Consider the following 13,402-nt stretch of genomic DNA (forward strand, 5'->3'; position numbering starts at 1 on the left):
AAGAACTCGAGGGGAGAGTGAGGGAAATACAGTTGGAAGAGAAAAAATGTGAACACGATTTGCAAATAAAACAATTGAAGGAAGAGATAAGAACAGGCAATCAGGAAAGAGAAAGCCGAGAACGGAAGATAAAAAGAGGAGAGGGACAGCTGGAGGAAAGGACGGAGGAATTGCTGGAAAGGTCAGAACAGTTCGAAGAACTGCAGGGAAAAATGAGGGAGGAAGGAGAAAGGAAAACAAAGATTGAAAAGGAAAAACGCAAACAAGATGGGGAATTGGTGCTTCTGGAGCGAGAGGTAAGGACAGGCCAGATTAAAAGAGAAACCCTGGAAAGGGAGATAGAAATGGGAAAGGAATGTCAGAAAGAACTAAAGGAAAGCAGTAAAAAAAAAAAAGAACGAATTGAGGAGGGAAGCAGTGGAAAGAAGAGATGAAATGGGGAAAGAAGCATGCAAATTGAGAGAGGAACCATGGAAAAAACTTCTGAGATACTGAAACACGAAACCAAAGAGAGAGGATTACAAAACGAACTGAGGATGTTAAGAGAGGAAAGAAAGAGAATGGAGAATGAAATGTTAAGGAACCACACTGTGCAAATCAAACGGTTAGAAGCCAAAGCAAGATTGGAGTGTGCGGAGTTGAGAAAATAATTATAAGAGAAAGCTTCTGAGTTTCAGAAATACCAAAACAAAGAGACGGAATTACAAAACGAGTTGAGGATGGTGGGAGAAGAAAGAACGAGAACGGAGAATGAAACGTTAAGGAACCACACTGGACAGATCGAACAGCTGGAAGCCAAGGCCAGATTAAAGAATGAGATACAAGAAAGAGTAATGAAAGAAGAACGAATGAGACAGGAGAAGGAAATCAGCCAATTGAAGGAAATAAAGAGATTGCAGAATGAGGAACAAGAAAGACAGTGGAATAGAAAACTGAAAGACTATGAATTTGAAACTGAACGACAAAAGGAAAAAAAAATAGGTTGGAGTACGAGGAGAAAGTGGAGCGAGGAATGAACCAGGAAGGAGAAATCGGTCAATTGAAGGAGACACCGAGATTGGAGAAGGAAGAACGACAGGAACATTGGAATAGAAAACAACAAGAACATGTAATGAATTTGAGGTTAACCAATTGAAGAAAACTATGAGATTGGAGAATGAGGGACAGGGGGTGAAAGAAATTAAAAAAGAAAGACAAGAACAATTAAAAAAGAAAGTAAGGTTGAAGTACGCAGAGATAATGAAAGAACAACGAACGAAACAGGAAAAAGAACTAAGCCAAGTGAAAGAAACGATGAGATTGGAGGCTGAAAAGCATGAGGAAGAGTGGGAGAGAAAACAAAAACTATACGAGTTTGAAATTAACCAGCTCGAGGGGAGAGCAAAATTTGAGTCCACGGAGATCGAAAAACTCCGGAAAGAGAACGAACAACTCAAAAAGTTCGGAGAGGAAGAACGACTCAAATGGGAAGGAAAAAGGAACCAGGAAGAAACAGAAAGAAGGAACAAGGAGAGAAAATGTATAGACGCGAGAGATAAAAAAAATAGAGGAGAGACTGCACGATAAAGACGGGGTAAAGGACGAGCACACACACATTAAGGTGGTGGAGGACCATGAGGGGGAGCTGGTCATGAGAAAACCATGAGATTTGTAACCTGCATCGTCAGTGAGCGTCAGTTGCGGCTGTATGGACATGTGGCTCGTTTTCCTGACGCTGATCCTGCTCACCAGATTTTTCTCAGCGAGGGAGTCTCATGAGTGGAGGAGGCCAGTGGGCCGACCACGTGCCTCGTGGTTGCAGCAGGTTGACCATCATCTCAAGGAGATGGGGATGGGCCTGGCATCTGCCTGGGGATGGCCAGACGGAGGCCCCTGGAGTACCGGCGGAAAGTGGACGCAGCGACGCGCTGTTCTGGCACATGCTCCCATACCTGACCTGAATAAGTTGATTAATTACTTAATTATTATCGATTTATTAATTACTTATTTATTTTCTTTCTCATCTGGGCAAAATCTCGGGCACCTTTTGGGCTTGGAAAGTGACATTTGGACACGACGGTGAACATGTGATTTCGATATAAAGAGTATTTATGATTTATTAATTCATCAGTTATCGATTAATTATTCATTTTTCGATGAATTACTTCATTTTCAAAAAGGTACAGATTCGGATGAAACAGTGGTGGTTCAGGAATGATTCAAGGCAATTTCTTGAGAAAATACAACTCCACTTTATAAATAAAGAAATGAAAATACTCGAGACCGAACTCTCAGGAACCACAGCGTGGGAACACACTCACAGGAACCCCAGCAAGGTAACGCACTCACAGGAACCCCAGCATGAGAACACACTCGCAGGAACCCCAGCACGGTAACGCACTCACAGGAACCACAGCGTGGGAACACACTCACAGGAACCCCAGGACGGAACGCGCTCACAGGATCCCCAGCATGGGAAGGCACTCACACAAACCCAGCACGGGAACGCGCTCACAGGAAACCCCAGCAAAGGAACGCACTCAGAGGAACCACAGCACGGGAACGCACTCAGAGGAACCCCAGCGTGGGAACACACTCACAGGAACCCCAGCACGGGACATACTCACATGAACCCCAGCGTGGGAACACACTCACAAGATCCCCAGCACGGGAACGCACTCACAGGAACCCCAGCATGGGAACGCACTCACAGGAACCCCAGTACAGGAACGCACTCACAGGAAACCCCAGCACGGGAACGCACTCACAGGAACCCCTGCACGGGACACACTCACAGGAACCCCAGCGTGGGAACACACTCACAGGAACCCCAGCACGGGAACGCACTCACAGGAAACCCCAGCACGGGAACGAACTCACAGGAACCCCTGCACGGGACACACTCACAGGAACCCCAGCACGGGAACACACTCACAGGAAACCCCAGCGTGGGACACACTCACAGGAACCCTAGTGTGGGAACACACTCACAGGAACCCTAGTGTGGGAACACACTCACAGGAACCCCACCGTGGGACACACTCATAGGAACCCCAGCTTGGGACCGCACTCATAGGGACCCCGTGCGGGAACGCACTCACAGGGACCCCAGTGCAGGAATGCACTCACAGCGACCCTAGTGCAGGAATGCACTCACAGCGACCCCAGTGTGGGAACACACTCACAGGGACCCAAGTGTGGGAATGCACTCACAGCGACCCCAGTGTGGGAACACACTCACAGGGACCCCAGTGTGGGAACGCACTCACAGGGACCCCAGTGCGGGAACGCACGCACAGGGACCCCAGCATGGGACACACTCACAGGAACCCCAGCACGGGAACGCACTCACAGGAACCCCAGCACGGGAACGCACTCACAGGAACCCCAGCACGGGAACGCACTCACAGGAACCCCAGCACGGGACACACTCACAGGAACCCCAGCGTGGGACACACTCACAGGAACCCTAGTGTGGGAACACACTCACAGGAACCCCAGCATGGGAACGCACTCACAGGAACCGCCACCCACACCCTTACCATCCCCGTTGAAGGTTCCCTGGTCAGAATGGCCAAATCTGTGCTCGATATCGTTACGGTTGTGGAAATTCGCATTTCACCATAAAGGGCTCTCAGGTGACATATCTCTGTAAGTACATGTGTAGTTAGCCCAAAGCCATTGTATCGAGGGAATTTATGTGATCCATCCGGGTTGTGACGCTTTGAGTTAGCCATTTTTCTGTTCTTTTATTTCAAACAAACAGCATCTCAACAACCACACCATCCCCACCACAGCGCCAACCACACCACCTCCACCATCTACGCAACCACATCTTTGCCACTCGCCATTCAACATGCCCCGTGTGGTTACGATCCCCACGGAGGAACAAACAAAAACCAACAACGATGCTCGGGGGTTTTCCTGCCTGTTTCTCCCGTCTAAATTCTCCTCGCTCGGTGTGGGGGAAGTGCGATCCGAGCCGGGGGTCAAAGGTGAGAAAAGGTGGGAGCCTCTTTTTGGGGGAATAATTCTCTGGCTCTGAGCCAAGACTGACTCCCCCAGCCCCCGCATGGGGCGGGGTGGAGGGAGAGCGAGAGGGCACGCCGCCCTTCGAGAGGCTTCTCCAAGAAGTTTGAAGGGAGGCAGGGCCGAAAACGGGGCGGAGCGAAGGGCGGAGCCCCGCGCTACAAAAGGCGGACAACACGGACCTTGAGGGGGTTTTGGTGGGTTCGAGTTGGTTCGAGTTGAGTTGGTTCTTCGAGGCTTCCTGTCTGCTTGTCTTGTCGGGGGAAGAGGTCCTGCGCCAGCGGCTTGGCGAGCGGCCTGTCACAAAGGCACGGACGGAAGACGCGGCAGTGCCGGTTGTGAGGTGGACCTGCGCATCCGGACGAGGAGTGCCGGAAAGGGTTCGCCGGCTGCGAGAGAGGTCAGGGCCAGGCGCGACCACGCTGACGGTCGTGGGAGAGGGACTCACCGGCCACGAAAAGGGAAGTCGCGACTTCTTTTCCTTTTCCTTTGCTTTTTGTAAATGCTTGTGGTGGCGCCGTCCGTCAAGAAGCATTGTTTTCAGTGTTGCCGTGTGTCGGTCTTTGTCGGTTACAGCTCTGCATTTGCTTCTATTGTTTTATGTGCATTTTTCTTTTGCTGTCTCTTCGTGCCTTCTGTTCCTTCTGTGTGAAATAAATGTGCATTGTGTGAACTCGTTCCCTGTTTCGCTGCATCCTTTCCTTTGTTTGAATTTCCATCTTGGATCACCAAAGGGGTTCGTCGTGGATTTAAAACGCCCGGTAATTAATCGGAACCGTCAAGGCCGACGATAACACCGCTCGGTTATCACTGTAGCATGGAACGGACCGCTTAAGCGGTTCGTGTCCGGATTCGGCCTGTGGCGTGGTACGATCGCCCGGTCGACCACTCGCGCAGGGACTTAGGCAGATCGAATTTGGCAAGCAACCCTATACTGCGCCGGTGGGCAATTGGCACGATCGTGGTGAGGTTAAACCCCCACCCGTGACTCACTCCCGGCGTTGTTCCGAGAGGGTCACGACTGAATTGTCCGTTACGGTGGGTGAGGCGGCCGCCATTCGAGTCAAGCGGTCGATCACACGCCGGGTGGGCCAGAATTCGCAACAATATGTAACAGTTGGGACACGGAGGATTCGGGTCGGGATAAAAAGGAAATTTTAACATGTAATTCGCTGCGGGAAGAAAATAATTAAAAAAAAAAACATAAAAATGCATAAAACTACAAAATCTTTTGTCGAAGTCAAGTTTTAAAAACGCGTCAAACACAAATACATTTCCCTATCGGTTCGTGTGGTGTAAAATTAATCGGAATAAAATACAATCATTCAAATGACTTTACCTCGTGACGACATCTTCAAATGTGTGCACATTTAAAATGTAAAATAAGGCTTCAATGAGGTCAAACATTTAAAATGCAGGATTGACCTCAACAGTAATCCTCAAGCGAACAGAGTCCGACAACGACGAACATTGCATTTCCCATTGTTGTGCTTGTTGTTGTTTAACGAATTTTTTTTATTTTTCTGTTTTTTAAAGAAACATTTTTTTCATCCAATGTCCGATAAGAGAGTGTGTGTGGTGAATTAACGTGAATCAAGGGACATGACGCGGGATCACATGTTGTGCGTCTCGCGTATAAGGGGAGGTCTCTCTGCGGCACGAGTGATTGTCCCCGGGGCATTGCTATTGACATCGGCTGTCCACTTGATGCTCGTTAACTGAAGGTGCTCATTGACTGGTGAGAATGGAGATTATATCGAACTCCGTGCTTACGCGGATTAGTCTGCAATGGTTAACTGCACATGTATACGTTTCTGCTTATGTACTCCTAGCTGAACCTGTATTTCCTGGTGTGTCCACAGAAGCGGCTCCAATCAAATGGAATAAAGCCTAAACTCTGAAGGTTCATCTCTCGCTCTCATTCCAATTTATTCCATTTGATTTTCTCGGCTCTCTCAACCAAAGATGGACAAGATCTACAAACCAGAGAGGTTCGACGCAGACCCAAACACGACTGACGCAGAAATGAAATGGTCACATTGGTTCTGCTCCTTCTCACACTATCTGACCATCATCGCGGAGGGAGCTGACAAATTTGCCGCTCTCGTGAATCATGTCTCGCCCGGCGTATACAGGCTCTTCTCGGGGTGCGACACTTACGAAGCAGCGATTGACGTACTGCAGGCGCTCTACGTGAAGCCCAAGAACGAGGTATACATACGACATCTTCTCAACACACGCAAGCAAGCAGCCGGGAGACAATCGATCAGTTCCTGCAAGCTCTGAATCAGCTGGGAAAAAGACGGCAGCTTCCGGGCCGTAAGCGCCGAGGAACACCGAAAGGAAGCGACACGGGAGGCATTCATCCAAGGACTCAGATCAGCCCACATACGGCAACGCTTACTAGAGAAAGCGCAACCCACTCTTGACAAGGTAGTCGATCAGGCTCGAGCGTGGATACGGCTCAGCAGCAATCTGAGTCATTTGGGACACCGATGCTGCTCATGAACGCTGCTACGATGGGAACCCAAGGAACCCCACTGGCACAGACTCAGCCAGACATGAGGGATGGAGAAACACCCGAGGAGCCGGATACCCAGACCTCGTCAAACTCCTCAGCAACTGCTCCGCTCCGTAAATGCTTCTTTTGTGGGTACAAAGGCATCCTCGTCAAAAATGTCCAGCCAGAGATGCCACATGCATGGAATTGCGACAAGAAAGGGCATTATGCCAGGGTATGTAAATCTACTCTAAGGAGGAATAAACCCACTTCTGCGGCTCTCTACTCGCAAAATAAATTGACTGCAGCCTCTCCGGGGAATCTATCCAAGGCTATCATCAACGTGCGAATTAACGGGCATATGGCTGAGGCACTGATTGATACCGGTAGCTCTGAAAGTTTCGTCAGCAGCTCGCTAGTGAAGGGCAGGAAATGGGTAATCCACCCGACTGACAATACGGTATGCATGGCCGCCACCTCACTACAATCCCGCGTACGAGGGTACTGCAATGTTGAATTGGACGTAAAAGGGTACACGCATCGGGATGTAAAGGTGCTGGTGCTTCGTGATTTGTGCGCAGACGTAATTCTGGGTCATAATGTCCTCAAGCAGCACACGAGCGTCGAAATACCCTTTGGAGGAAGCAAGCCTCGTCTAATTTTAAATGCGCTGACCACCGCGGAGGTGACGTCCCCCCAGCTGTTCGCTAACTTGTCGCCGGTCTGCAAACCGATAGCGATCAAATCGCGGCGATATACCACTGCTGACATGAATTTCATCACTTCAGAAACCAAGCGATTACTGGAGGAGGGGAATTATAGAACCGAGCGATTCGCCATGGCGCGCACAGGTGTTAGTGACCAGCAGTCAGAACCATAAGAGACGGATGGTTGTCGATTATTCCCAGAAACGGTCAATCGCTTCACCCAACTCGACGCCTACCCCTGCCGCGCATAGATGAGATGGTCGAACGCGTGGCCAATTATAAGGTATTCAGTACCATCGACTTGCGAGCGCCCTATCATCAAATTCCCATCCGAGAGGAAGACAAACCGTACACTGCATTCCAGGCAGGGCGGCGCCTCTACCAGTTCAGAAGGATACCATTCGGTGTCACGAATGGAGTAGCTTGCTTCCAACGGGTTATGGACGACATCATCTCAGATGAAAACCTCGAAGACACTTTTGTTTACGTGGATAATGTCACAGTGTGCGGTAGGGATCAGAGGGAACATGATAGGAATCTGGACAGATTCTTGAGCATTGCTGGAAAATATAATCTGACTCTCAACTACGAGAAATGCGTATTCTCGGCAAGGTCAATTGACCTTCTCGGCTACACGATAGCCAACGGCACAATTAAGCCTGATCCTGAGCGATTGCGCCCGCTCCGTGAGCTTCCACCACCTCAGGACTTGCAGACAATGCGCCGGGTGATCGGGATGTTCGCTTACTATGCAAGATGGATTTCGCAATACTCCGAGAAAATATATCCCCTAGTGCATTGCAAAAACTTTCCACCAGATGCCGCTGTCGTGAAAGCTTTCCACGATCTCAAGGATGATATCAGTAAGTCCGTGGTTTTATCGATCGACAGCTCGGTGCCCTTCGTGGTGGAAACCGACGCTTCAAATCACGCCATAGCTGCAACACTTAATCAGTCTGGGCGGCCGGTCGCTTTCTTCTCGAGAACTCTCTCTAGAAGCGAGCAGAGACACTCGGCAATAGAGAAGAGGGCGTACGCCATCGTCGAAGCGCTGCGTAAATGAAGACATTATTTACTGGGAAACCACTTCACGCTCGGTACGGACCAACGATCCGTGGCTTTCATGTTTGATGGGAAAAATAACGGGAAAATTAAGAATGAAAAAAATTATGAGATGGCGGATAGACCTAGCCTGCTACAGGTACGACATTGTTTACCGGCCCGGAAGGAAAACCCTGCTGCAGATACCTTCTCCCGGGTCTACAGTTCGGCAACAATCAGTCAGGCTTTGCAAGACCTCCATGTGTCTCTGTGCCACCCAGGGGTAACCAGGATGGCACATTTCGTAAATCTTGCAGACAAAATCTTCCCTATTCTGTTGAAGATATTAAACAAATGAATGCTTCATGCCCTGTTTGTGCTGAACTAAAACCCAGATTCTTTGGCGCGGCATCTGGCAGACTGATCAAGGCTACTTCCCCCTTCGAGAGACTAAACATCGACTTCAAAGGGCCCCTGCCCACCGAGACAGACAACAGATACATATTCACCGTTGTTGATGAATATTCAAGGTTCCCTTTCGCGTTTCCGTGCTCGGATATGACCTCGGGCACTGTCGTAAAATGTCTGTCTGACGTCTTCGCTATGTTTGGGAGACCTTCGTACATACATTCAGACAGAGGGCCGTGTTTCATGTCGGCCGGGCTAAAACAATTCCTATTAGAGCACGGCATAGCAACTAGTCGAACGACGGGTTACAACCCACAGGGGAACGGGCAGGTGGAAAGGTATAATGGAGTTATTTGGAAAGCCATAACTCTGGCGCTGAAATCGAGAGGACTGGGCCCCGAGCGATGGGAGGTTGCTCTTCCTGACGCAATGAATTCCATACGCTCTTTGCTCTGCACGTCCACAAATGCCACTCCTCACGAACGTATGTTTACTCACCAACGACGTTATGTTGACAGTCAAACGGTGCCCAACTGGCTGACCCACCCCGGTACAGTGTTCATGAAACGCCCGGTACGACAAAGCAAGTATGAACCGCTGGTGGAGGGGGTCGAACTCATTGACACTAATCCAGAGTATGCTCATGTCAGGCTCCCGGATGGCAGGGAGACCACTGTGTCGGTTCGCCATCTGGCTCCCGCCGGTACTCCTCCCGCCGGTACACCACCTCCTGGCTCTCCTCCTTCTGACATTTCCCCCCAGGAACTCCGCCAGGCGACGGGGCTGCCGTGTTCCCCGAGGGGCGATCGAGGAGTCATCCCGGCACAAGTCGAGGCTCACCAAGAGGATCGGAGTCTCCCTCAAGTGAAACTGCCGTTTACTCCCGGAGAGGTCGACGAATAAGGCCCCTCGGACGACTCAATCTGTAAAGGGGATTATCGGCATTCTCGCTGCTCATGCTCCTATATGCCCCATTATATCATATATCGATGCTCATTTCCATGCTCCTACAACTCAAAATAATCACTGCTTGGCATGTATGCTCCTGTAGACCTATTAGTCCGCGTTGCTTGAAATGTATACTCCTATAGAGCTAAAGCAATCATGGTGTGTAAGATGGGCCCCTAGTTACATTTTAAAGGTGAGGAGAATGTGGTGAATTAACGTGAATCAAAGGGACATGACGCGGGATCACATGTTGTGCGTCTCGCGTATAAGGGAGGTCTCTGCGGCACGAGTGATTGTCCCCGGGGCATTGCTATTGACATCGGCTGTCCACTTGATGCTCGTTAACTGAAGGTGCTCATTGACTGGTGAGAATGGAGATTATATCGAACTCCGTGCTTACGCGGATTAGTCTGCAATGGTTAACTGCACATGTATACGTTTCTGCTTATGTACTCCTAGCTGAACCTGTATTTCCTGGTGTGTCCACAGAAGCGGCTCCAATCAAATGGAATAAAGCCTAAACTCTGAAGGTTCATCTCTCGCTCTCATTTCAGTGTGCGAGAACATTGAAGGAAACCTCGTTAATAAAGTAAATTAAATTATTTAGTAGGTCCCGGATGGTTTCCTGTTGTCTTCGAAAATATGTTTGTTCAACGTTCTTTCCACATCCCATGTACATGACGACGCATGACGTCATCGCCGGGCGCTGAAGGAAGGCGTTGCTCGCTTTTCACTCCGTTTGTTTTGTTTTCCTTTTCGTGTTTGTCCGGGCGATATCTCAGACATCCTTTGAGCAAGGAAGCTGAAATTTGGGCACAAAAGTCGAAATGTGCTTTGGCAAAAACAGTATTTTTTATTTTGTTTTTCAGCAATAAGTTGATTAATTACTTAATTATTATCGATTTATTAATTACTTATTTATTTTCTTTCTCATATGGGCAAAATCTCGGGCACCTTTTGGGCTTGGAAAGTGATATTTGGACACGACTGTGAACATGTGATTTCGATATAAAGAGTATTTATGATTTATTAATTCATCAATTATCGATTAATTATTCATTTTTCGATGAATTACTTCATTTTCAAAAAGGTACAGATTCGGATGAAACTGGTGGTTCAGGAATGCTTCAAGGCAATTTCTTGAGAAATTACAACTGCACTTTATAAATAAAGAAATGAAAAATAATGAAAATACTCGAGAACGCACTCACAGGAACCACAGCGTGGGAACACACTCACAGGAACCCCAGTGTGGCAACACACTCACAGGGACCCCAGTGTGGGAACGCACTCACAGGGACCGCAGTGCGGGAACGCACTCACAGGGACCGCAGTGCGGGGATGCACTGACAGGGACCCCAGTGTGGGAACGCACTGACAGGGACCCCAGTGTGGGAACGCACTCACAGGGACCCCAGTGTGGGAACGCACTCACAGGGACCCCAGTGTGGGAACACACCCACAGGGACCCCAGTGTGGGAACGCACTCACAGGGACCGCAGTGCGGGAATGCACTCACAGGGACCACAGTGCGGGGATGCACTGACAGGGACCCCAGTGTGGGAACGCACTCACAGGGACCCCAGTGTGGGAACGCACTCACAGGGACCCCAGTGTGGGAACGCACTCACAGGGACCCCAGTGTGGGAACACACCCACAGGGACCCCAGTGTGGGAACGCACTCACAGGGACCGCAGTGCGGGAACGCACTCACAGGGACCGCAGTGCGGGAACGCACTCACAGGGACCCCAGTGCGGGAACGCACTCACAGGAACCACAGCGTGGGAACACACTCACAGGAACCCCATCAAGGTAACGCACTCACAGGAACGACAGCATGGGAACACACTCACAGGAACCCCAGCGTGGGACACATTCACAGGAACCCCAGTATGGGAACGCACTCAGAGGAACCCCAGTGCGGGAACGCATTCACAGGAAACCCCAGCAAGGGAACGCACTCACAGGAACCCCAGCACGGGAACGCACTCACAGGAACGCCAGCGTGGAAAGGCACTCACAGGAATTCCAGGTCGGGAATGCACTCACAGGAAACCCCAGCAAGGGAACGCACTCACAGGAACCCCAGCACGGGAACGCACTCACAGGAACGCCAGCGTGGGAAGGCACTCACAGGAAACCCCAGCACCGGAACGCACTCAGAGGAAACCCCAGCACAGGAACGCACTCATAAGAACAACAGCACGGGAACGCACTCATAGGAACTACAGCACGGGAATGCACTCATAGGAACTACAGCACGGGAACCCACTCACAGGAACCCCAGCATGGGAAGGCACTCACAGGAACCCCAGCATGGGAAGGCACTCAGGAACTCCAGCATGGGAAGGCACTCTCAGGAACCCCAGCATGGGAAGGCACTCACAGGAACCCCAGCGTGGGAAGGCATTCACAGGAACCCCAGCGTGGGAAGGCACTCACAGGAATCCCATTGCGGGAATGCACTCACGCGAACCCCAGCGTGAGAAGGGACTCAGGAAACCCCAGTGCGGTAACGCACTCACAGAAATCCCAGCGCAGAAACACACTCACAGTAACCCAGCATGGAAATGCACTCACAGGAACCCGAGAGCAGAAACAATCTCACAGGAACCTCAGAGCAGGAACGCACTCACAGCACCCCCAGTGGGGTAACACACTCACAGGGACCCCCACCCACACCCTTCCCATCCTCGTTGAAGGTTCCCTGGTCAGAATGGCCAAATCTGTGCTCGATATGTAACAGTTGGGACACAGAGGATTCGGGTCGGGATAAAAAGCAAATTTTAACATGTAATTCGCTGCGGAACTAAAATAATTCAAAGAAAACATAAAATTGCATGAAACTCCAAAATCCTATGTCGAAGTGAAGTTTTAAAAACGCGACAAAGACAAATACATTTCCCTCTCGTTGCGTGTGGTGTAAAATTAATCGGAATAAAATACAATCATTCAAATGACTTTACCTCATGACGACGTCTTCAGATGTGTGCACATTTAAAATGTATAACAAGGCTTTCATGAGGTGAAACATTTAAAATGCACGATTGACCTCAACATTTATCGTCAAGCGAACAGAGTCCGACAACGACGAACAATGCATTTCCCATTGTTGTGCTTGTTGTTGTTTAACGAATATTTATTTTTCTTTTTTTTAAAGAAACATTTTTCATCCGAAGTCCAATAAGAGTGTGCGAGAACATTGAAGGAAACCTCGTTGATAAATTAAATTAAATTATTAGGTCCCGGATGGTTCCCTGTTGTCTTTAAAAAAATTTTTGTTCAACGTTATTTCAAAATTCCATGTCCATGACGACGCATGACGTCATCGCCGGGTGCTGAAGGAAGGGATAACTCGGCTTTCACTCCCGTTTGTTTTGGGTGGTCGCTCGACTACTGTTATTCTCAGGTTTTCCGTCTGTCTGTATGTATGAAATGGACAGCTCTGGAGGCCAGAGGAGTCAACCGATTTTGATGAAACTTGACTGGTAGGTTCATACCAGGATCTAGTTCTTTGCTTTTGAACACCGTTGCTATGAACACCACCGTTGCATAGCAAAGGGACTTGGAAAAAAAATTAAAAATCCGAAAAATATTAAAAATATATTTTTTTTTCGAAAATCTAAAATCGGATTCTGAGCTTTTATGCGCACTATAATCAACCTCTTTGTCAAAAAATTTCAGCCCGATCCGTCAAAAACTGTATGACTCGTATGCAATTATATAGCGACCACCCATGTCACCGACCGACTTCTTTTTCGTGATTGTCCGGGCGATGTCTCAGACAT

At 49.2% G+C, this 13,402-nt stretch overlaps 1 protein-coding gene across 3 annotated transcripts in view; it reads right to left on the bottom strand.

The window, feature by feature from the left end:
* The window catches only part of LOC147027546 (uncharacterized), a 78,273-nt gene extending 65,553 nt beyond the window's left edge, over positions 1–12,720 (bottom strand). For 2 of the 3 annotated variants that reach the window (XM_085877069.1, XM_085877067.1), the window contains exon 1: positions 5,348–5,492. In XM_085877069.1, coding sequence (XP_085733195.1) covers positions 5,348–5,415 — 68 coding nt within the window. In that variant the 5' untranslated portion in view covers positions 5,416–5,492. Of the gene's footprint in view, positions 1–5,347; positions 5,493–12,580 lie in introns of those variants that run through there. The other variant, XM_085877068.1, reaches the window with a different exon arrangement.
* Positions 12,721–13,402: the final 682 nt, after the last annotated feature.

This window comes from Eptatretus burgeri, chromosome 4 (genome assembly GCF_056783735.1).
Source record: "Eptatretus burgeri isolate ZD-2024b chromosome 4, Ebu_testis_v1, whole genome shotgun sequence".
NCBI lineage: Eukaryota > Metazoa > Chordata > Myxini > Myxiniformes > Myxinidae > Eptatretus > Eptatretus burgeri.